At 47.3% G+C, this 23,946-nt stretch overlaps 2 protein-coding genes across 2 annotated transcripts in view; one reads left to right on the top strand and one right to left on the bottom strand.

Moving 5' to 3' along the window:
• Nucleotides 1–19,220, bottom strand: part of msh3 (mutS homolog 3 (E. coli)) — a 447,577-nt gene extending 428,357 nt beyond the window's left edge. Inside the window, exon 1 of the mRNA XM_072516186.1 lies at nt 19,067–19,220. Within this exon, the coding sequence (XP_072372287.1) occupies nt 19,067–19,213 (147 nt within the window). The 5' untranslated portion in view covers nt 19,214–19,220. The remainder of the gene's footprint in view (nt 1–19,066) is intronic.
• Nucleotides 19,219–23,946, top strand: part of dhfr (dihydrofolate reductase) — a 63,573-nt gene continuing 58,845 nt past the window's right edge. Inside the window, exon 1 of the mRNA XM_072516185.1 lies at nt 19,219–19,242. The gene's annotated coding sequence lies outside the window, so the exon portion shown is untranslated. The remainder of the gene's footprint in view (nt 19,243–23,946) is intronic.

Here is a 23,946-nt window from a genome sequence, read left to right as displayed (position 1 = left end):
CTCTATTTGGAGTTGCGGAAGAGCCGGGAGTGCAGGAAGCAAAAGAGGCTGACGTCGTGGCCTTTGCGTCCCTAGTAGCCCGGCGCAGGATCCTACTCATGTGGAAGGAGGCGAAACCCCCCGGACTGGAGGCCTGGGTAAATGATATGGCGGGGTTCATTAAACTGGAGCAGATAAAGTTTGCCCTGAGAGGATCGGCTCAAGGGTTCACCAGGCGGTGGCAGCCATTTCTCGACTACCTAGGGGAACGTTAGAGGGAAGACAGATGACCAGCAGCAGCAACCCGGGGGGGGGGGGGGGGGGGTTAGTTTAGTTTAGGTCAAAGATAAAGGGGTTTTGTTACTTGTGTATTGTTAAAAATTTCTGTATTGTTATTGTTGCGTTTGCTTTGTAAGAGGGGAAAAATTGTTGTTTGGGAAAAAAATTTCAATAAAACATATTTTTTTTTTTAAAAACCAGATCATTCCCAAGACATCAAAGTCACATACTCACCCTGTTCCTCCTCACTTTACTGCTCCAGCTGCCCCCCATTTATACTATTTTGGGTTGGACTGACAAAACTAAACTAAACAAACTAAGGGACAAAACAAAAGAGCAGCCCCTTAAAGAAGCATCAAACAAAAACCAAATAATAAAAGAAATTTAAAACATCAATCCAGATGTCCCATTTATGGGTGGGTTAATACGCATCACCGGTTTAACCATTAAACTTTTCCAAACTAATTGCCATTTAACAATGTGATTGGCATGGGATTTTAATGTGATTAATAAGATATTGACAGATATGCCCTCTTTGCTTTAACCTTTAGAAATTCAGGAATAATTTATCTAATTTTTAAAAAAGTAAACAAGATCAAGTATTTTCCATCTTCTGTTTCATATTGTATTATAATCACCTATTAACAGGCTGCACATTTCCCCCTTCTTTAAACAATTATTTTTCACATATATGGACACATATGTGCAATTACCAAGCAAAGGAAAATATTGGTTTTCCATTTCATCATTATATCATTGTTGACCCTCTTCCAGTGCATCTTGCAATTTCCATTCATTTTTGTAAAGCAGTCCTAATAATTGGTGACTTGCATCAACCCATTGTATCTTAGAAATATTAAAAAGAGAGATCTCTATTACGCTAGCTAAGTCTATCGTTAGTCTTTTTTTCAATGACACTTTGCATTGGATGAACATTTTTCCCCAAAGAGACCGGTTATCGACATAGCATTCTATAGGCAAAGTCTTCCCAGATTGCCCCTTGTACAGTATTTCCATCAGAATGTTGAATAAGTAAACTCCCATATCTATCACTTCTATTAATTCCAATAACTGAAGTGCTTTGCACTACCCTTTTTATTTCCTTTGTTGCGCAAGCAAATGGGCAACATTTATTAGTCTTGTTCTCCAAGACTATGACAATCCCTGTTGCACTTGAATATGAATCTGGAAGATTTGATAATAATAATCTTTATTATTGTCACAAGTAGGCTTACATTAACACTGCAATGAAGTCACTGTGAAAATCTCCTTGTCGCCACACTCCAGCGCCTTTTTGGGTACACTGAAGGAGAATTCAGAATGTCCCATTCACCTAACAGCACATCTTTCAGGACTTGTGGGAGCACCCACAGAAAACCCACGCAGACACAGGGAGGGAGAATGTGCAGACTCCACACAGACAGTGACCCGAGCACGAATTTAACCTGGGACCCTGGTGCTGTGAAGCAACTATGCTAATTACTGTGATACCGTGTCGCCCGAATGCGAAGCATCGCTAAAAATGATTGACCTCATCTTATCTACCATTCATGGCTGGAAATTAGAGTGTGCATTTCTCTAAATTTAATTTCTTTAATGTTTTATCTGCTCTCAGAACTTCATTTACTGTAGCTTGTTTCATCATGTTACTCAGTTGCAGCACACCATAATTTGCATCAGGTCTGGTCTGAGTGCACAACCAGGTCAAACTGTCCAATCAAATTTCTTAATTGATCTATTTCTCACATGCAGGATCCACTTTCTGGGATGACGTGGCCCGATTAATTGGGATGGAATTGACATTTCCTAAATAAGATTGTTGATTCAAAGGTCACCGCTGATTTATTCGCACACCAGCAATTGGAGAGGGCACATCCAGAGTGAGACACGGTGCATTTGGGAATTTGGGAGTACTGTGGATATTTGGTACGGAGGGGAAAGTGGTGCTTTTTGCTTTCTAACTTGTTAATCTTCAGAGAGTGATCTTGCTCTGCTGGAGTAGAGGCTACAAGGGCGAGAGCTGGTTGGCCAGTCGTGGGTACATTCTTTCTCTCCAATTTAAAACAACATTAAGAAAAGGTAAGTGTTCTAGCTTTTTTTTTTTAAAAACTTGTTATGCCAATTAGAAAATTATTTTAGGTATGAGTCTTTAAAACTAAATGTATGACTGGAGAGCTCAGTCCCGTATTTTGCATGCCCTACAGCATATGGGAATCCCTAGACTCTCCATGCAGCCTGGATAACCACATTTGCAGGAACTTTGACCAGCTTGAAAGCTGGGTTTCAGAGCCCGAGCATCGACTGGAGGCACAGCGGTGCATCTGTGAGGCTGAGAGTTATGTGGATGGCATGCTTTTATACGTGGTCACTCTGTAGCTTTAGGAAGTGGAGTTATCGCTTCTCGGCCTTTTGGCTAAGATCTGGTATGTCTCTCTTGTGGGGACCATGAATTGGATTCAATTGGAATTTGAATTGGTTTTTGGAGCAGGCAAACTGGAGCTGGATTAGGGGTTCGCCCCTGTCCACACTCAGCCCTGGCGTTGTAACTCAGAAAAAGCAATAACAAAAAAAAATATTTTTAAAAAAAGAACTGGAGTCAGAGAGGCAATGAGTGACCACCAGTCAGAAGGGGGGGCAGGCAGGTAGTTAGAAAAGCCCCAGACTGCATCACAAGTTGTATCCCCAGCCTATTCTATGGTCCTTATTCTGATCAAGCTATGACTTTGACTTTCTCACATTTCTCTTCTGGACTATTGCCACATGATCTCTCCCGAATGTGATCAGTGTCCCTTTCACAGGTCCGGTGATCTTTTTTCTAGAGTCATAATTACTTTCCGTTCTGTCATGCTATTCAGGTAAACATCATGGTACAAACATGCATACATACTGATGGACAGATCAACTGACCAATCAACACACACACACCACAGCCAATCACAGGCAAGAGCATACACAGTACAAAACAGGGAACACAACACTTCCTGGGCATTCCAGCAGGAGACAGCTCAGGGCACAGAGCTCACAGCAAGCCACTCAGACATCCACCATGTGCTGAGTGCCACTCCAAGATAGTATTAGGAATAGGTCCACAGATTCTAGGGTTATGATCGAACCTCAGTAACCAGTTTACCACTGTAAATAAATGTTAGTAATAAAACTGAGTTGTACCATTCGCAACCGTGTTGGTTCGTTTGTGCAGCCGAGTACCTAACACATCACGTTCGACTTCCAGATTTCTCACTGTGTTTTATGACCTTCCACATCTTTGCCAATCCATGTGGCTTAGCTCCTGACCTTCATCCTGCACATTTGTATTTGCCAGTTGTTTTTCATGCTCTCCTTATAATGGTGGCATCCTTCCACACACTGGCCCCTCTACTCGCATACATGCTACACACATTCCCACTTTGGATAGTTGCTCTTTTGCATGAATAGCTTTATCCTGTGCTTCAGTGTTCCTTTATAGTCAGTCATCCCTCTATCTGCCACAGTCTGCTCCTCCTAACTACCCAATATATGCATATGTCGCCTCTTTGCTTTCTATGTCTTGTTCAGAAACTGTAAAATAGTATAATCAGTGCCAATTAGCCTTGTAGAATGTACCTAAACAGTTTGATTCCCATGTTGTACAATCACTGTTTTCCATCACTGCCTATAACTTTACAAGGTCCTTTGCAGTCCTTCCGTTTTGTAATATACAATGTCTGCATGATTAAACTGTTTTCCCGAAGGCCTTGGCACAAGTTTTCCTGGATTTTCTCAAAATTCTCAGCTTTAATTACAGTTTTCCCGTCTGTATACAAGGTATGCTGCCTGTATGGATGACACGGTGGCACAGTGGTTAGCACTGCTGTCTCCGCGCCAGGGTTCAATTCTGGTTTGGATGGCTGCATTTGTGGAATTTGCACATTCTCCCAATGCCTGGGTGGGTTTCCCCCAGGTGCTCCGGTTTCCTCCCACAGTCCAAAGATGTGTATGATAGATGGATTGGCCATGCTAAATTGCTCATGTCCAGGGACAATAGTGTCCAGGCTAGGTGACAGGGATAGGGCGGGGGTAGGGAACCGGATAGAGTGCTCTTTCAGAGGGTTGGTGCAGACACAATGGGCTGAATGGCCTCCTTCTTCACTGTAGGGATTCTACGGTTCTATGATTCTATGATGGCATTCAAGTAAGCAGAAAAAGTGGAGGTATCCATTTGCACTGAAGGCAACTTCAGATTCTTCTGTACACCCACCCATTTCTCCATGCCCTATCGACAATTATCCGTTTGTCCTTACTACCATGCATTACCATAGGTACACTAAATCTGGTCGCCATATCTACAAAGTGTAGCAAAAAAAAAAAAACCCTGATTGTTGTCCCATACATTTAAGGCCATTGCAACTGAGGGGCAGCACGGCGGCACAGTGGTTAGCACTGCTGCCTCACGGCGCCGAGGTCCCAGGTTCGATCCTGCTCTGGGTCACTGTCGGTGTGGAGTTTGCACATCCTCCCAGTGTTTGCGCGGGTTTTGCCCCCACAATCCAAAGCACGTGCAGGGTAGGTGGATTGGCCACGCTAAATTGCCCCTTAATTGGAAAAAATGAATTGGGTACTCTAAATTTTTTTTTTTTTTTTTTTTTAAAGCCCATTGCCACTGCATTATTAAATTGCCCGGCCATTGGCAGGCGCACAACAGAATGCAATGGTGTCTTTCAATATATAACACAAATGTCACTTGCTCAATAAGCAGATCATATTATCGACCACTCCAGCATCTTGCAGTAAGGCTTTCAATTTTTGTGGTGCTGGGTGTGCAATCTGTTTATGCAACTTCCAAGTAATCTCCTTTTTGTCAACCAGATTTTTATCCCCAACGGTTCACAAAACTGCTTGAACTCTTTGATATCTGGCTTCCTTAATGGCAGGCAGGAAAGGCCTGACCAAGTGAAATGTAGATTTAGCAACACCCGCACTGGAGACTGGATGTGGGACTTTTAGTGGATGAGGTGTGTGGGCGACTGAGGAAATGTATTCAGAACTACCTGGAAGTTAACGACACGGGTGAAGTTTCGGCTGCGGTGGCCTGGGAGGCACTGAAGGCGGTGGTGAGAGGGGAGCTGATCTTGTTACGGGCCCACACAGAGAAGGCAGACAGAGCAGAAATGGACCAATTGATAAGGGAAATACTATAGGTCGGCAGGAGTTATGCGGAGGCCCCAGAGGCAGGGTTTCTAACGGAACGACGGAGGCTACAGGCGGAGTTTGGCTTGTTAACTACAGGGAAGGTGGTGGAACAGCTGAGGAAGGCGATTTATGAATATGGAGAGAAGGCCAGCAGAATGCTCGCGCAGCAACTCAGAAAGAGGGAGGCAGCCAGGGAGACTGGGAAAGTAAGGGATGGGGACGGGAACCTGGTCGGAGATCCAGCGGGGGTTAATAAGGCGTTTAAGGAGTTTTACAGCAGGTTGAATGAGTCGGAACCCCCAGCTGGGTCGGAGGGGATGAGGCAATTCTTAGGGGGGCTGAAGTTCCCGAAGGTGGACAAGGGGTTGGTAGAAGGGCTGGGGGCCCCGATCGGGTTGGAGGAAATAGCAGATGGTCTGAAGGCCATACACTCGGGTAAAGCCCCGGGGCCGGACGTGTACACAGTGGAGTTTTATAAAACGTTCTCTGGAATATTGGGGTCGCTGTTGATGAGGACAGTTAATGAGGCAAGGGAGAGAGAGGTGCTTCCCCCGACGATGTCACAGGCCACTATCTCCACATAACTCCTGCCGGGTGCCGGCTCCACTCCAGGATCGTCTGAAAACGCAGCTACGAGAGCTCCAAGACCAGGGCATCATTTCAAAGGTCACGGAACCCACAGACTGGGTCAGCTCCATGGTCTGCATCAAGAAACCCTATGGCGAACTCCGCATTTGCATTGATCCCAAAGACCTGAATTGCAACATCATGCAAGAGCATTACCCGATCCCGAAGCATGGTAGAGACCAACTCGCGTGTGGTGATGATGCCCACCCGATATGGAGACTCAAGGCAGTCAGCATCACGGTCCGTTGGGCTGTCTGGATCAGAATCCTGCACGCCTTGTTGTACGCAGCGGACACGTCTGCGCTGCAGCTGGGATCGCTGGCTTTTGCTCGGTGGAGCGGACCTGAAGGCGGCCACGTTGTGGCCAGGTTTTCCACACTGTAGGCATCGCCTGCCTTTGGCTGGACATTGCCGTTTTAAATGGGCGGAGCCACAATTCGGACACGCCATGAGGCTGACGTCAGCACATTCTGTGCGCCATCGCGCATGCGCAGTGCGGTCGGCCTATGTTCGCGCATGCATCGCAGGGTCTTCGGCCTCATCGTCCACCCAGTCGTGGCGCGCATGCGTGGGGACCCAAGAAAAGTGCGCAAAACAGCCACTCTCCTCGATGCTCAGGCCTTGCATTTTCGCTATGGCCTGCACCCTTTCTGCCTTGTGGGAGGCCAGTTTTGCCGTTTCTGCCGCCCTGATGCGGGAGTAGCGATTTCTGGCATGCTCATGGACAACGCGTGTTTCGATGGCGACGGGAGAGGGTCAACGGTTTTATTTTGAGGAGCTGCTCCCGCAGGGAGTCGGACTGGACCCCGAAAACGATCTGATCCCGGATCATGGAATCAGTCGTCGAGTCATAATCACATGACTGCGCTAGGATGCGGAGATGGGTCAAGAAGGACTGAAAAGGTTCATCCTTACTCTGAAGCCTCTGTTGGAAGATGTACTGTTCAAAGCTCTCATTCACCTCAATGTCACAGCAGCTGTCGAATTTCAGCAGAACTGTCTCGAACTTTGTCTTGTCTTCGCCATCGGAAAACGTAAGCGAGTTATAGATGTGGATGGCGTGATCCCCCGCAGTCGACAGGAACAGCGCAATCTTTCTGGCATCCGATGCTGCCTTGAGGTTGGTGGCCTCGATGTACAGGAGGAACTTTTGTTTGAAGACTTTCCAGTTGGCGCCGAGGTTGCCGGAGATCCGGAGTTGCGAAGGAGGCTGGATCTGTTCCATGCCGCTCGATGGCTGCTTGCTGGTCGTTGCTGATGCACCCGAGGTAGGTTAGTTAGGATTAATCGCACTCTGGTACCATGATGTGTTCAGTAAATTGGTTCAACGTTGACTGAAACTGAATGCAGTGAAACTAGAAACAGGCTTCCGACACAGGAGATGTCCAAAACTGTTTTATTGAACTTCCTGACTGCTGTACATAGTCTGCTGTGAGTTGACACTATCAATCTAACTGTTAACCTCCTACTGGCTTGACCAGACTAACTCTCTATCTCATGGTGAGTGCTCACTGGCTTGTGCACTCTTACTCTCTCAGTAGCTGTGTCCTGTAGAGAGAGGGAGAGTCTTAATGTCCTGTGTGCTTTATAGTAGTGGTGTCCTGTCTGGTGATTGGTTGTTATGTGTCGTGTGTGTTCATTGGTTACCTTGTGTGTCAATCACTGCTGTCTGCATCTCATTATATACGAGTGAATATGACAGCTGGGAGGGTGCAGAGAGTGAAAATGACGGTCCTGCCGAGATACCTGTTTGTGTTTCAGTGTCTCCCCATCTTTATTCCACGGTCCTTCATTAAACAGGTCAATAAGGTGATCATTGGCTTTGTATGGGCGGGTAAGACCCCTCGAGTAAAAAAGGGGATGCTGGAGCGGAGCCGGGGTGGGGGGGCTGGAGCTGCCGAACTTTAGTAATTATTATTGAGCGGCGAATATAGCCATGATTAGCAAGTGGGTGGGTTGGTCGGTTTGGGAGCGAGTGGAGGCGGCATCATGCAAGGGCATTAGTTACGGCGCCACTGCTGCTGCCTTTCCCGCCCGCACAGTATCCCACGAGCCCCAAGATGGTAGCGGCCCTGAGAGTCGGGGGGCAATGGAGGAGATATGTGGGAGCATCGATCTGGTCTCCAATCTGCAATCATCACCAGTTTGCCCCGGGGAGGCTGGATGGAGGGTTCCGGAGATGGCAAAGAGCAGGGATTGACAGGATGGGAGATATGTTTATAGAGGGGAGCTTTTCTAGCCTGTGGGAGCTGGAGGAGAAATTTGAATTGACGAGAGGGAATGAGTTTAGGTACCTGCAGGCACGGGACTTCCTACTCAGGCGGGTCTTAACCTTCCCGCTCCTACCGCCAAGGGGGATACAGGACAGGGTAGTTTGCAGAAGGTGGGTGGCAGAAGGGAGGGTTTCGGACATTTACAAGGAACTCATGGGGTCAGAGGAAATGCAGACCGAGGAGCTGAAACGCAAATGGGAAGAGGAGTTAGGAGGAGAGATAGAGGATGGTCTCAGAGCAGACGCGTTGCGCAGAGTCAACGCGTCCACATCATGAGCCAGGCTCAGCCTGATATAGTTTAAGGTCGTTCACCGGGCCCACATGACAGTGACCCGGATGAGCAGGTTCTTTGGGGTAGAAGACTGGTGCGCAAGCTGTGTGGGAGGGCCAGCGAAGCATGTCCAAATGTTCTGGGCATGCCCGAAGCTTAGGAGATTCTGGCAGGGATTTGCGGATGTCATGTCCAAGGTGTTAAAAAGAAGGATGGCACAGAGTCCAGAGGTGGCAATTTTCGGAGTGTCGGAAGAACCGGGAATCCAGGAGGAGAAAGAGGCAGACGTTCTGGCCTTTGCTTCCCTGGTAGCCCGGAGACAGATATGTTGAGCTTGGAGGGATTCAAAGCCCCCGAAGCTGGAGACCTGGCTATCTGACATGGCAAACTTTCTCTGTCTGGAGAAAATCAAGTTCGCCTTGAGAGGGTCAATGTTAGGGTCCGTCCGGAGATGGCAGCCGTTCATCGACTTCTTTGGGGAAAATTAACCGTCAGCAGAAGGGGGGTGGTTGGGGTTTAGTTTAGTTTAGAGTAGGGTGTTAGTAAAGGTGGGACCTGTGACGGAGGAAGACATCTTTTACACTATGTTTATATTTGTATGTACATTGTTTCTTCCTTCCGTTGTTATAAAACCATAAATACCTCAATAAAATGTGAATTTAAAAAAAGAAATGGAGATTTAGTTTTCCCAAACACATCCTCTTATGTCCAGCTACATCTGTGTTTTTTTCATCAAAGATCTGCTTAACAATATAGAGATATCTTGCCAGAGACCACATCGGTACTGATGAAGAGGCTGACCCTAGCTGTCTTGCAAGCGAATGCAAGTCAGAAGACATTAGCACGTTACCTTCCCAAACCTGAAGCAAGTAGAGCTTCTATGCTCCTTAACCTTCCTCCAATCTGCCTCATCAAGAGACTCTAAATAGCAGTTTAGCCAATCCGCCCCATACACAGAGGAAGTGAAACCACTATCTAAAACTGCACAGTTGAATGAAACAGCCATCAAAATACTCATCAATAGCTTCAAACTCCAATGACCAATACAATTCCTTCACGGCCGTCACCATCATCATTGTTCAGCCTACGACAATTCCTTCACGGCCGTCACCATCATCATTGTTCAGCCTACGAAGCATCTGTTTCATGCGTTATTTCAAAAACATGATTCTTTCATTGCAGGCAATTCATTTGCGTACAGACTCTGATAACACCGCCTATGGTCGCCATCCCAGACCTGCTGCTTGCCACAACTCTCAAATTGGGTAAAAGTACAACCACCTTCAGGCCACCTATCAGCAACTATGTCTTTGAACTGGAACCTGCATTGTAATATTTTGTCGACCATGGAGGCCTCCATCCCTTGCTTTATTGTCGTCTGTATCGGTTAGGGAAGTAGCTGGAAATGACAGTCCCACCAAAATTTTTTATGGCAGCAGCCATTTGGTCTAGCATTGAGTCTTTTGCCCTGGAACTGAACCCGTCAATCCCAAAAGTCTATTAATGGGAGAAATCCAGCAACAATCAGTAACTTAAAAGCTAATACAGACTCAGGGATTTTTTTTTAATTTAGAGAGCCCGATTCTTTTTTTCCCAATTAAGGAGCAATTTAGCGTGGCCAATCTACTGACCCTGCACATCTTTGAGTTGTGAGGGCGAGATCCGCGCAGACACGGAAGAATGTGAAAACTTCACAAGGACAGTGACCCGGGGCAGGGATCGAACCCAGGTCCTCGGCACCGTTGTGGTGAATGTATTATAGTAACCATTCACCAGTGTACTACATTGTACCACGCTGTTGCCCATGTGGGCTCCACCTATGGGCCATTGTACTGTACTACACTGATTGTATCATGTTGGTGCCCTTGTGCACTCTGCCCCTGGCTCCGCCCCCTTGAGGGGAGGTATAAAGAGCAGCTGCCCAGTAGAGGCCTCTCATTGCAGAGCAGTCGCAGGCAGGCACCGTTCTGGTTGATTAAAGCCACTGTTCACTTCAGCTCTCTTGTCGTGTGAATTGATGGTCGCATCAACCATGAGACAGCAAGACTCAGGGATTTCAAGGTTAAACTTTTTGAGTCTCTTATACCACTCAAAGTTCTCCTCCATGGACTGATCATCCATTTTCTTAAATCTTATCAAAGATTGACCACGCTTCAAATACTTCCAACCAATGATCCTTTTTGTAAATCTAATCCAAAAACTGTAATACTATTCCCTCTTCTGTATCCAGGTCATCCACATCCAATTCTGAAAAAAAAAACTTTACTGCGAATTTAATGCTAACGGCATAACTTGCTCTCTTCGGGGCAACAAATTAACCTCTGTCCACATCTCAACTTAATCTTTTCATTGTTGGCATGGTTCCACTCCCAGAAGAAAGAAATTGGTGGATTGTCGAAACCTGACATTTTGCAACATCCTTCTGCCATTCTGTAACTGAAATGGTGTGGCCATCTAAAATGGCCGCCCGCAAAGAATGATGGGAATTGTGGTCAGATTTGGGACACAGACAAGCTGCAGCTTGTATCTTTTCAAACGGCAGCCAGAAGTATGCAGGAATTCACACCTGCAAATGGGCCATTCAAGGCGATTAAAATAACAATGGGACCATCAGGTCCATCGCATCATCTTCCAGACTAGGCGGCACCGAGCTCCTGCTCGGAGCCCTCCCAGGATTGGCCACTGAATGTCCACCCCAAAAGTGATGCGGCAGCCCCTGATTGGATGTGACCAGAGGGTGGAGCCCTGAGGAATTGATTGACAGTGACCCAGAAACTGCCCACAAAAGGGGCGGGGAATACTCAAGCCAGTAAAAAGACAATGCAGCCATGATTTCTGTCTCTTTTGGACCGGCCTCTGCGCGACCAATTGCAGCATATCTACCAGCCAAGTTCAAGGACCCGCGATCGCTACCTGAAGGACGAGCCCAGCCGAAACGAACCTGACGACTTCTAACCGACCCGTGTGGACACAGGTAAAGGCCTTATCTCCCGTTCAGAGCCGGTCACCCAAAAGTTAAGTAAAGGTCATCTTAGTTAAGGGCAGCACAGTGGCGCAGTGGTAGCACTGCAGTCTCACGGCACCGAGGTCCCAGGTTCGATCCCGGCTCTGGGTCACTGTCCGTGTGGAGTTTGCACATTCCCCCCGTGAATGGGTTTGCATGGGTTTCGTCCCCACAACCCATAGATGTGCAGAGTAGGTGGATTGAACATACTAAATTGCCCCTTAATTGGAAAAAATGAATTGGGTATTCTAAATATATATTTTTTTTAAACTAAAAAAAAATAATTTTTAATTCAAAAAAGGTATTAGTTATTAGGTCTAGTTTAGTGCATAGCCGCCTTTATCACTGCACATCGAAATAAGTCTGGTGTTTGTTAATAAACTGTCTTTGAACGAACATACTGGTTGTGTCGTCATTTGGTCAATACACAAAACGTACTCGCTGATTGTGGTTTGATAATAAAGTGGCAACAATGGTCAGCAGCCGTATACTTTTTTTCTGAGGATTGAGACAAAAAAAACATCTTATTCAGCAACCAAAGTGTTAGTTCCAATATTTGTACTTTTGAGGAATAACGAATCTGAAGTGAATTTGTACCTTAAACCAGGTTTATTTCCAAGGCAGCAAAGTCACAGACTCCCAGTTCCTCCTCACCTCAGGTGTTCCAGCAACCCCATTTATAGTGTTTTGAGTTAAACTAATTCCATCCCTATTTATAGGTGGACATGCGATTAGGAGTATACCACTCGGCTCCTAGAATCTTTTCTGCAATTTAATAAGATCAGGGCTTCAACTTCACATTCCTGCCTACCCCGATAATCCTTCACCCCCTTGTTAACCAAGAATCTATCGAGCTCTGTCTTAAAAATATTCAAAGACTCTGCTTCCCCTGCCTTTTGAGGAAGAGAGTTCCAGAGATTTGCAACCCTGAGAGAAAAAAATTCTCCTCACCTCCATCTCTTATTTTTAAATAGTGACCCCTATTTCTAGATTCACCGACAAGAGGAAACACCTCTCCACATCCATCATGTCAATACACCTTAAGATCTTGAAGGTTCAATCAAGTCACCTCATATTCTTCTAAACTCTAACAGCCAACTTTTCCACATAAGACAACTCACCCATTTCTGGTATTAGTCAAGTAAACCTTCTCAACTGCTCCTAATGCATTTACATATTTCCTTAAATAAGGAAACCAATACTGTACACAGTATTCTTATAATAATAATCTTTATTGTCACAAATAGGCTTACATTAACACTGCAATGAAGTTACTGTGAAAAGCCCCTAGTCGCCACATTCCGGCGCCTGTTCGGGTGCACAGAGGGAGAATTCAGAATGTCCAAATTACCAAAACCGCGCGTCTTTCGGGACTTGTGGGAGGAAACCTGAGAACCTGGAGGAAACCCAAGCAGACACAGGGAGAATGTTCAGACTCCGCAATCGAGCCTGGGACTTTGGAGCTGTGAAGCAACAGTGCTAACCCTGTGCTACCATGCCGCCCATCTAGGTGTAGTCACACCAATGCCCTGTTTTGGTATTGATTTTCCTCTTTGCGATAAACTATAATATTCTATTAACTTTCCAAATTACTTGCTGTACCTGCGAACTAGCCTTGTGATTCATGCACCAGGACACCCAGATCTCTCTTTCACAATTTAGATAACAAGCTTCTTTTTTATCCTTCCCGTCAAAATGGTCAATTTCACCTTTATACTCGCTTTATACTCTATTTGCCACTTACTTAAACTATAAACCCCTTTATAGCCTCTGTGAATTTACTTTCCGACATAACTTTGTGTCCATAAGACAAAGGAGCGGAATTCGGCCACTCGGCCCATCGAGTCGGCTCCGCCATTCAATCATGGCGGATATGTTTCTCATCCCCATTCTCCTGCTTTCTCCCTGTAACATCTGATCCCCTTATTAATCAAGTGTTGGTGAATTTAGCAACCATACTTTGAGTCTCTTCATCCATGTCACTTCTATGAACTGTAAAAAGGATCCAGCGCAGATCTCTGTGGCACACCACTCATCACATCTTGCCAACCAGAAAAAGACCCATTTATGCCAACTGATTCCTGTTAGCTAGTCAATCTTCTATCCATACCAAAATGTTCCACCCACACCATGAGCTTTTAATTTACACAATAACCTTTGATATGGCACCTTATCAAATGCCTTCTGGAAATCCACGAACAGTACATCCACTAGTTCCCCTTTATCCACAGCATAAGACCAATACCCATCACCTGTTTAATAATGCAACTGCCTGCAAACCTTTGGAATAAAACAGACACATTCTTCCTCTTCAGATAAAAATCCAATTTCCTCGTGGAAACCACAATTGATTCTGCCTCCACCACGGAGGCAGTGCATTCCAGATCCTAACCATTCATTGCGTAAAAAAGTTTTCCCTCATGTTGCCATCTGTGCTCCAAGTTCTATATTTTTCCACCAGAGGGAACGTCAACACATTGAGGGTACCCTCCATCATGTTGCGTGGCACTACCATTGTTTTAAATGGGATAGATTCAGAACAGATCGAGCAACTCAAGACTAGCCATCCACGAGGCGCTGTGGGCCATCAGCAGCAGCAGAACTGTACTCAGCCACAATTTGTAACCTCATGGCCTGGCATATCACCACCAAACCAGGGGAACAACCCTGGTTCAATGAAGAGTGCAGGAGGACATGCCAGGAGCAGCACCAGGCATACTGAAAAAAGAGGTGTCAATCTGGTGAAGCTACAACACAGGACTACTTGCATGCCAAACAACATGAGCAGCAAGTGTAGACAGAGCCAAGTGATCCCATAACCAGATCGAAGCTCTGCAATCCTGCCACATCCAGTCATGAATGGTGGTGGACAATTAAATAACTCACTGGAGAAGGAGGCTCCACGACTATCTCCATCCTCAATGATGGAGGTGCCCAGCACATAACTGTAAAATACACGACTGAAGCATTCACAATAATCTTTCACCAGAAGTATCGAGTGGATGATCTATGTGGGTCTCTTCCAGAAGTCTCAAGCTTCACAGATTCCAGTCTTCAACCAATTCAATTCACCCCACATGATACACTGAAGACACTGGATACTGAAAAGGCTATGGGCCCTGACAATACTTCCACATACTTACTGATGACTTGTGCTTCAGAACTTGCCGTGCCCCTAGCCAAGCTGTTCCAGTACAGCTACAGCACTGGTATCTACCCGGCAATGTGGAAAATTACCCAGGTATGTCTTGTACACAAAAAACAGGATATACCCAACCCAGCCAATTACCCTATCAGTCTACTCTCAATCATCAGTAAAGTGATGAAAGGATCATCAGCAATGTTATCAAGCTGCACTTACTTAGCAATAATCTACTCACTGACACTCATTTGGGTTCCACCAGGGTCACTCAGCTCCTGACCTCATTACAGCCTTGGTTCAAACATGGACAAAAAAGCTGAACTCCAGAGGGGAGGCGAGAGAGACTGCCTTTGACAGCAAGGTAGCATTTGATTGAGTATGGCACCTCCTCCCCCCCCCACCACCCCCATTTCCTGTCTACGCCCTGTGGTCCCGTTGACTCCCGTGCGTCGACACCCCTCCCCCCATTCTATTGGCTGTTGTCTTCAAACAGATCCGGGAACAAGTGGTGAATGGCCTCCATGCTTTGTGGAAACCATCCTTTGACCCTCGGATGGTAAACATGATCTTCTCCGGGTGGAGAAATTTAGACAGGCCTGCCAGCCAGTTTGCAGGTGTGGGTGGTGCTGCTGATCGCCAGCCGAGTAGGATTAGTCGGCGGGCGATTAGAGAAGCAAAGGCCAGGGTGTCGGCCCTCTTCAAAATCTGCATATTAGAGCGAGACAGCTAGTCTCATCAATATCCACTAATCACGATCTAACCAAGGTGTTGGGATCTAATCCCTGCGCCTTGGAGATCTCAGCCGAGCGTTGTTCACTGGTGGTCTCCACAAATGGGGACCAGATGGAACAGCACTCGTGGGGGTGCCCTGGAGATTGGAGGCCTCCAGGTGCTTGCCCTCTGTGTAGGGTGGCACCCTGGCACTGCTGGTACCACCCAGGTACCTTGGCACTGCCAGCCTGGCACCACCACTTGGGACCCATCATCCCTTATTGGTGAGTTGGGATATTGGGTGCGTTTGGGGGTCACGTCAGGGGGGGGGGGGGGGTCGAGAGATCGGGATGCTATTTAAAAATGGCGTCCCGATCGCCTTCCGCACTAAGGAGTTCCGGTATGCAGAGCTCCTCACTGCAGAAAACAGGCCCGAGTGCGGCCTCGTTGGGATGTTTCCCGCTGAGGCCCAATCTATCCAAATGGGAACAGAGTCCCATTCGATAGTCTGGGGTTTCTCGGCGCTCCGAGTGCCGGGAAACACACGGCTAAACGCGCTAGTTATGGGACTCTGTTCCCATTCGGGTAGATCTCGCCCCAAATCTCACGGTGTTCTCTCTTCTTTGCACTGGATTGGGCAGCACGGTAGCACAGTGGTTAGCACTATGGCCTCACAGCTCCGGGGTCCCAGGTTCGATTCCCGCTTGAGTCACTGTCTGTGCAGAGTCTGCACGTTCTCCCAACGTCTGCGTGGGTATCCTCCGGGTGCTCCGGTTTCCTCCCACAAGTCCCGAAACCCGTGCTATTAAGTCATTTGGACATTCTGAATTATCCCTGTGTGTACCCGAACAGGTACCGGAATGTGGCAACTAGCGCCTTTTCACAATAACTTCAGTGCAGTGTTAATGTAAGCCTACTTGTGACAAGATTATTATATTATTATTATTAAGCCACTTCCTCCGCAAGGAGACAGCAACATTCCCCCAAGCGCCAGGACGCTCCCTATTGGACAGACTTCTAACCGCAAGCGAACTGGGGAATGGTAACTGCACCGATATGTACGAACAACTACTGGATGAGATACGGTCAACACTGGACGAGACGAGGAAAAAATGGGGGAGAAAAACTCGGCATGGCAATAGGGGGAGGACTCTGGCTGGAGGCACTACACAGGACAGATTTCACCTCCTCATGCCCAGGGCTGGGCCTACTGCAGCTAAAGGTGGTGCACATGGCCCACTTGACCAGAGCACGCAGGAGCAGGTTCCTCCCGGAGGTACAGGATAAATGCAAACGGTGCCAGTGAGGCCTGGCCAACCACTCCCACGTGTTCTGGTCCTGTCTCAAACTTGTCGTGTACTAGACAACCTTTCTCAAGACCATGTCCAAGGTTGTGGGGTGATGGTGGAGCTGTACCCAAAAGTGGCGGTCTTCAGGATATCAGAACAGCCAGAGCTCTTTATGGGGAGGGGCAGATGCTCTAACCTTTGCCTCAATAATCGGCCAGCGGAGACTCCTGCTCAGCAGGAAATCAGCAGTACCACTCAATTTGAATTCCTCTATTTGGAAAAAATAAAATTCACCATCAGAGGATCAGAAAAGGGCTTCCATAACACATGGAAGCAATTCACCAACTTACTGGAGAACCCTGTTCATAACCAGCAACCAATAAGGGAAGGGGGGTGGGGACTGAAAACAGACAAAGAAGGAAATGGTGGAGGGGGGGGAAAGAGAGAAGGGATCAAAGAAGAAAATAGGGAAGACACAACCCAGAACACAGGGAAAACAGGGCAGAGGGGCCAAAAGGGCACCGAAGACGGGAGGAAAGCCCAGGATATCCATAACAACAGCAATGGTGTCCACAGGCAAGCCAGTAAGTTTGTTTTAAAATATATTTTAATACTAGGGAGCCACACAAACAGTGGAACAGGGCGGCCAGGCACCCGATCACTGGGGGCCTAAAGCAAATAGGCCCCAAACGTGTACATAACTCCCAGTTTGCGTTATATTTTGTAGTGTACATTTTCAATGGATCCCTTGTTCTTGCTTCTTGTATGGTTAAACACTGATGTAATAACATTGCTATAAATCAAATGTAAATAACCAATAAAAACACTTTAAAAAAATATATAATTTCCAAACAAGATTTGTCACAACATTATACAGCTTCCACAGGAATCAGGTTAGACTCTTGACCTACAGTCAGTTTAAGCATCAATACAAAATTGTTTCACACCAATGCTAAACTGGTAGTGCAAGAGCCTCCTAAAAGATTTAAAACAGATGTTGAATGAGGAATTAAAATTCAACAATTTTAAGTTAGCAATGCAGCCTTGATTTTTTTTTTCAACAATAAAGGTTACATTTTAAAGGAACGTAATGGGATTAATATTCTGTTACCATCATTGTTATTCGGCACTGGAAGGAAATCACTTTAGGAAATCATACAATTTGATGGAATTTGAGAAACATGGATGAATTTGAAGGAAGTTGCTCAACTCAGACTGTTTAGTACAGAAGGGGAAGGGGTACACAGTGACAGTGAAAGGAACTAATTTAATGCTACTCAACTATTTAAAAAGTGTTTCTGTTTCAGAGCAGAGTTGAATATTTTACAGATAAGGTCGCAGACATTCAAATACTCTATAGAAAGTAAAGACTCTGACCTGCTGAGGTAGGTGGGAAGAGTCATCTCTGCAATGCAACTATTTTTTTAATCCTTTCATGAGGTGAGCATTGCGGGCAAGGCCAGCATTTGTTGCCCATCCCTAATTGCCCTCAAGATGTACCGCTGCAGTAGGTCTACCCACAGTGCTGGCATAGCTTTACCAGCAATACCCACATTCCATGAAAGATTTTTTTTTTTTTTTTTTTTAAAGACTACTGGCAACATAAAACGAGCTGAAAGTCTTTTTAAACATTGTATTCGTGAATTCTGTATTCACTCTTTATCTTGTTTTTAAGCCTCTTCTGTACTTACATATTAAGCATGCTTCTCAACTTATTATGAACCTTACATTTGTCATAAGTGGTTCTTTATCCTGACACATTTTAATTTCTGTACCTTTAATCATCTTAAAGTTTTAGCCCTCCCTGGAGTGTTTTTTCAACCTCACTTTAACTCAGGATAACCCATCCTTCAGAGGGAAATGTACTGAGCAGATATTTCACAAGACAATTACATTTCCTCTGTGAAGGAAGTGGGTCTGTTGAGCCAAGTGGTCTTTTCAATTTTAATAATTATGCACCATGCAAATTGCAAATGCCCTCACCATGCAGGCCTCCAGAGTTTCAAAGCACACTATGAGCAACACAAGAAAAGTTACAACACTCCCACAGGCTACAAATTCCCCCAAACTACCAACAACAAAATAAAACACACAAAATAGAAATCACCTTTAAAAAAAAAATGAATGTTTTAGAATCAAATACATCAGAAAGTAGGTCGCTGACAAAACAAAATTACTCATGTCAAGCCATCACAAATTGTTTTTCTATGTCTGAACATGCATTTTGTGCACAAACATTAGACATCAAAATCGCATGAAATTAGTTTTGTTAATTGACCAGTCCGCAAATGAAGAGCACACCGTAACCCAGCAATAACTCACCTGCTGCCCTGATCTGTCTGAGGTGAGGGAGCTTGTTGCTGCATTGTTGTCTTGCCTCGGAGCATTGCTGACTACAGGGCGGAAGAACTTGCTAATCACAGCCTGCTTCCCAAAATTCTTCATCCCGCGGCCTTTCGTCTTGGACATTGCAAATATCCTCCAGGCCCTCTTCACAGGCGAGTAAAGCCCCTTACTAAACGTGCAATTCAGCACCGAGATCCACTTAATCCCAGAGCTGCTGCAGCGGCGCGCGAGCTGGAGCACGATAACACGTCAGAGGCAGAGTTAGAGCCGGAGCCGGGACCCACGTGCTGCTGTGTCCTCCCCTTAAAGCTGCACCCTCTCCACTGTAACAGTGTGACATTGCAACAATGAATACCAATCTTTCACAACAATGTATCAAAGGGAGCATGCTGACTGCAAAGCGTGCCATTTCCTCTTCCCTGTAAAATCCCATCAGTAGCAAAATGTATTCTTTAAAGGGGCACCTTGTTCATAAAAATAGAAAGGGCGCGATTCTCCCCCCAAAGATTCTAAGTTCATGGGCGAGATTCTCCACTCCCGTGTCGGTTGGGAGAATCGCCTGGGCCGCCAAAATTTCCCGGGACGCCGGTCCGACGCCGTCCCGCGATTCTCCCAAGTGGCGGGAACGGCCCCGTCGAGTTCCGCGGGCCGCAGGCCGGAGACACCCAAAATGGCGATTCTCTGGCACCCCCGCTTATTCTCAGGCCCGGATGGGCCGAGCGGCCAGGCCAAAACGGCGGGTTCCCCCGGCGCCGTCCACACCTGGTCGCTGCCGTCGGGAACAGCGCGGGAACGCTGGGTGGGCGGCCTGCGGGGGGGGGGAGGGGGGATCCTGCACCGGGGGGTACCTCAAATGTAGCATGGCCCGCGATCGGTGCCCACCGATCGTCGGGCCGTCCTCTCTGAAGGAGGACCTCCTTCCTTCCGCGGCCCCGCAAGATCCGTCCGCCATCTTCTTGCGGGGCGGACACAGAGAGGACAGCAACCACGCATGGGCGGGTTGGCGCCGGCCAACCCGCGCATGCGCGGGTGACACCAGTTATGCAGCGCCGCCTTTACGTGGCGACAAGGCCTGGCGCGTGTAGATGACGCGGCCCCGATCCTAGCCCATTGTCAGGGCCTGAATCGGTCGGGATAGGGGCCGTTTCGCGCCGTTGTGAACCTCAACGGCGTTCACGACGGCGTGGGCACTTCGGCGCGGGAGTGGAGAATCCCGCCCCATTTGTGGCGCTTTTTTCAGGGAGTTTTCCTGCCGGCGAGTTCCCCACCGCTGTTCAATGAAACTTGTTGGATTCTTCCTACCCGCTCGCCACAAGATCGCCACCGGCAAGATGCGAGCAACGGAAACGTCCATTGGTCTCATGCGGGATTCTCCAGTCACTAGATGGGCGTGGCTGGAGAACCTGCCCTTAGTCACTTTTTTGGGCCCTGGGGAGTTCTTCACCGGTTTAGGCCACACAATGTTTTTTTGCACTGGGGAGCTGAACTCCGAGATTGGGCCGCCATTTTGAAAGAGTGCCTGGATCTCTAAGTGAGCTTATGGGTCCCCCACACCCCCCACCTATGGGCAATGTCACCCCCACACACGTGGGCACTACCTCACCACCCCCTACCCCCCCCCCCGCAAGTGAGGACACCCTGCTATGGGGTCCCCTCTTCAGGCCCCCTGTGCCCACTTACAGGCCCCTCCCCTTCCAAGACCCCCACCTATCACCCCCCCACCTCCCAGAGGCCCCTTCTTACCTGCCCTGCACACCACTACCCTTCAAATCCCTCCTCCACCCTCCTTTCATGGGCATGGCTCCTGGCCTTTGGCAGTGCCACCCTGGTACATGGGCATCCTTGCACTGGCACCCAGGGAGTGCTCCAGTCAACTTGTCAGTGCCATCTGGGTAACTTGGCAGTGCCAGGGTGGCAGCACCATGGTGCCAACTGGGTAGTGCCAAGGTGCCCATGTTCCAGAAGAGGGCCAGGGAGCCACCCTGACCACTGAGGGGCCTCCGATAGCCCGGGAGACCCCTGGGTGCCATTCCACCTGGTCCAACGGTCTCGCTGGAGAGGCAGGTGGATCCCGGGTAAGTTTGCCAAAGTCTGTTTTAAACCGGCTTCGGCGAGGCCGTTTGGTCACGCCACTGATGGCAGTGTTTCTGACTCGAACGCCTCGTGGGACTTGGGTGGATCCCACGAGGCATTAAGACATTCGGAAATCCCGTGAGCCACCGCTCCCATCATTCACCAGCCACACCGTGCTTGGGCCAGAGTGCAATGCGGCCGGTGGTTAGCGCTCAACATCCTTCTTTGTTTCTTCGCATAGATACAGCAGGGTCAAAATTAAGCACTATTGCACTGGACTCAGCGCTAAGGGAAGACTCCAAACAGATTGAAGAGCTGGCATGACTATGTGTAGCCTAACGGGAACAAATGCAAAGAGACTAAGAAAGGATAATAAGCAGCGGCAACATAATCAAAATTGTATTATTCTACAGAATACAATACCAGGAAGGGATTTGAAAGAGAAAATGCTGGAAAATCTCAGCAGGTCTGGCAGCATCCGTAAGGAGAGAACAGGGCTAACATTTCGAGTCTGATGACTCTGTCAAGGCTAACTGTCAGAGAAAGTGGGAAATATTTATACTGTGGAGTGAGAACATTATATTTGGTCAGGATGGCAGAATTCTGCTCATGGATTCTACATAAAACAAAAGCAGGTGCTTTATACCTGGTGCCCTGGCGAATAATATATCCCTCTATCAACATCATAAAAAATGAATTCCTCACATTGCTGCTTGTAAGAGATGACTGTGTGCAAATTGGCTGCTGGTGTTTCCAACAATGGCTGCTCTTCAAAAGTACTTCATTAGTGTAAGGTGCTTTGGGATGACCCGAGGTTGCCCAGGCTGCTAAATAAATGCAAGCCTTTCTTTTCTCGCAAAAAGTTGAAATTAATGTTGCTGATTTCTCCACAGATTGCTTCTGCAAAAACTACAACAGGGCAGCCTGTGGAGGAGCTGGGTATCCCTGACAGGACACAGACAGCATTATCAAATATTGGTCTGATGCTGAAAGTGTATTCAGTTATTCTTCCAGGTTGCCCAGTTTTCTCCAGAGATGTTAATGTTCCTGTGGGGAAAATATTTTTTTAAAATCCAGACTGTCAGAAAATCTTCATTATCGTATTATAAAAGGTTGTACATTCAACCCTAGTCCATAGGCCAGAACACATTGCCTAAGCTCACAATTCAGCGCAGTGCTAAAAATGTGCCAAAAGGTAAGTAAAGGGTGCTATCTCTAAGATGTAAGATTTCAACTAAGATTTCAACTCTTCTTTTTCAAGTGGGTGGAAATGTTCCCATGGCACTATTCAAAAACAGCTGGGGAGTTCTCCTCAGTATCCCGAACAAAATGTATACCTAAACCAGCATCATAAAAACAGATTAGCCGATAAGAATAACACTTAAAATTATGAACATCTCTTAACATGTAACCACTTTTCAAAGGTTTGCAAGTTCTGTCTTAAGACTGTGTGCCTTTGTTTACTTTGCTTTTTACATTTTTTTCACAGCATGCAGGCATCACTGGCTAGACCAGCATTTGAGCCCTTCTCTAATTGTCCTTGAGAAGCTGCCTTCTTGAATTACTGTAGTCATGTGGTATAGGGAGACCCATAGTGCTGTTAGGAAGGAAATTCCAGGATTTTGACCCTGCAACAGTGAAGGAATGATGATAAAACTCCAAGTCAGAATGGTGTGTGACTTTTTTTTTTAAAATATATTTATTAAAGTTTTTTAACAGCACAATTTTTTCCCCTTACAAACAATAACCCCCCCCCCCCCCCCCCCCCCCGTAACAAAATAACACAAAATCACACTGAGCAAGATATATACATGGCAAAATGGTATATTAACATAGCTTTATACACTGGCTCTCGCCCGCACGTGCCAGTTTCCCCCCCCCCCACTCCATGTTATCTCCTGCTCCTCCATCCCCTCAAACAATCTCTCGTTTCCCCCATCCCCCCCAGGGTTGCTGCTGCTGCTGACCGACCTTCCTCTAACGCTCCGCGAGGTAGTCTAGGAACGGTTGCCACCCACTGTAGAACCCCTGCGCAGACCCTCTCAAGGCAAACTTAATCCTCTCCAGCTTTATGAACCCAGCCATGTCGTTTATCCAGGCCTCCAGGCTAGGGGGCTTTGCCTCCTTCCACAATAGCAAGATCCTTCGCCGGGCTACTAGGGACGCAAAGGCCAGAATTCCGGCCTCTTTCGCCTCCTGCACTCCCGGCTCATCCACTACTCCAAATATTGCTAGCCCCCAGCTTGGCTTGACCCGGACTTTCACCACCTGAGATATTGCTCCCGCCACTCCTCTCCAGAACCCCTCCAGTGCCGGGCATGACCAAAACATGTGAACATGGTTCGCCGGACTCCCTGAACACCTTCCACATCTGTCCTCTACCCCAAAGAACCTACTCAACCTCGCCCCCGTCAAGTGCGCTCTGTGAACCACCTTAAATTGTATCAGGCTGAGCCTGGCACATGAGGAGGAGGAATTAACCCTACCCAGGGCCTCAGCCCACAAACCTTCCTCGATCTCATCCCCCAGCTCCTCCTCCCATTTACCCTTCAACTCTTCTGCTAGGGCTTCCCCCTCTTCTTTCATCTCTTGGTGTATTGCCGAAACCTTGCCCTCCCCGACCCATACACCCAAGATCACCCTGTCTTGAATTTATTGTGCCGGCAGCAACGGGAATTCCCTGACCTGTCGCCTCACAAAAGCCGTCACCTGCATACATCTAAATGCATTTCCCGGGGGTAACTCAAACTTCTCCGCCAGTGCCCCTAGGCTCGCAAATGTCC

This window comes from Scyliorhinus torazame, chromosome 9 (assembly GCF_047496885.1).
Source record: "Scyliorhinus torazame isolate Kashiwa2021f chromosome 9, sScyTor2.1, whole genome shotgun sequence".
NCBI lineage: Eukaryota > Metazoa > Chordata > Chondrichthyes > Carcharhiniformes > Scyliorhinidae > Scyliorhinus > Scyliorhinus torazame.
Note: the sequence above shows the minus strand (reverse complement) of the source record. Positions and strands in the feature narration are given on the sequence as shown.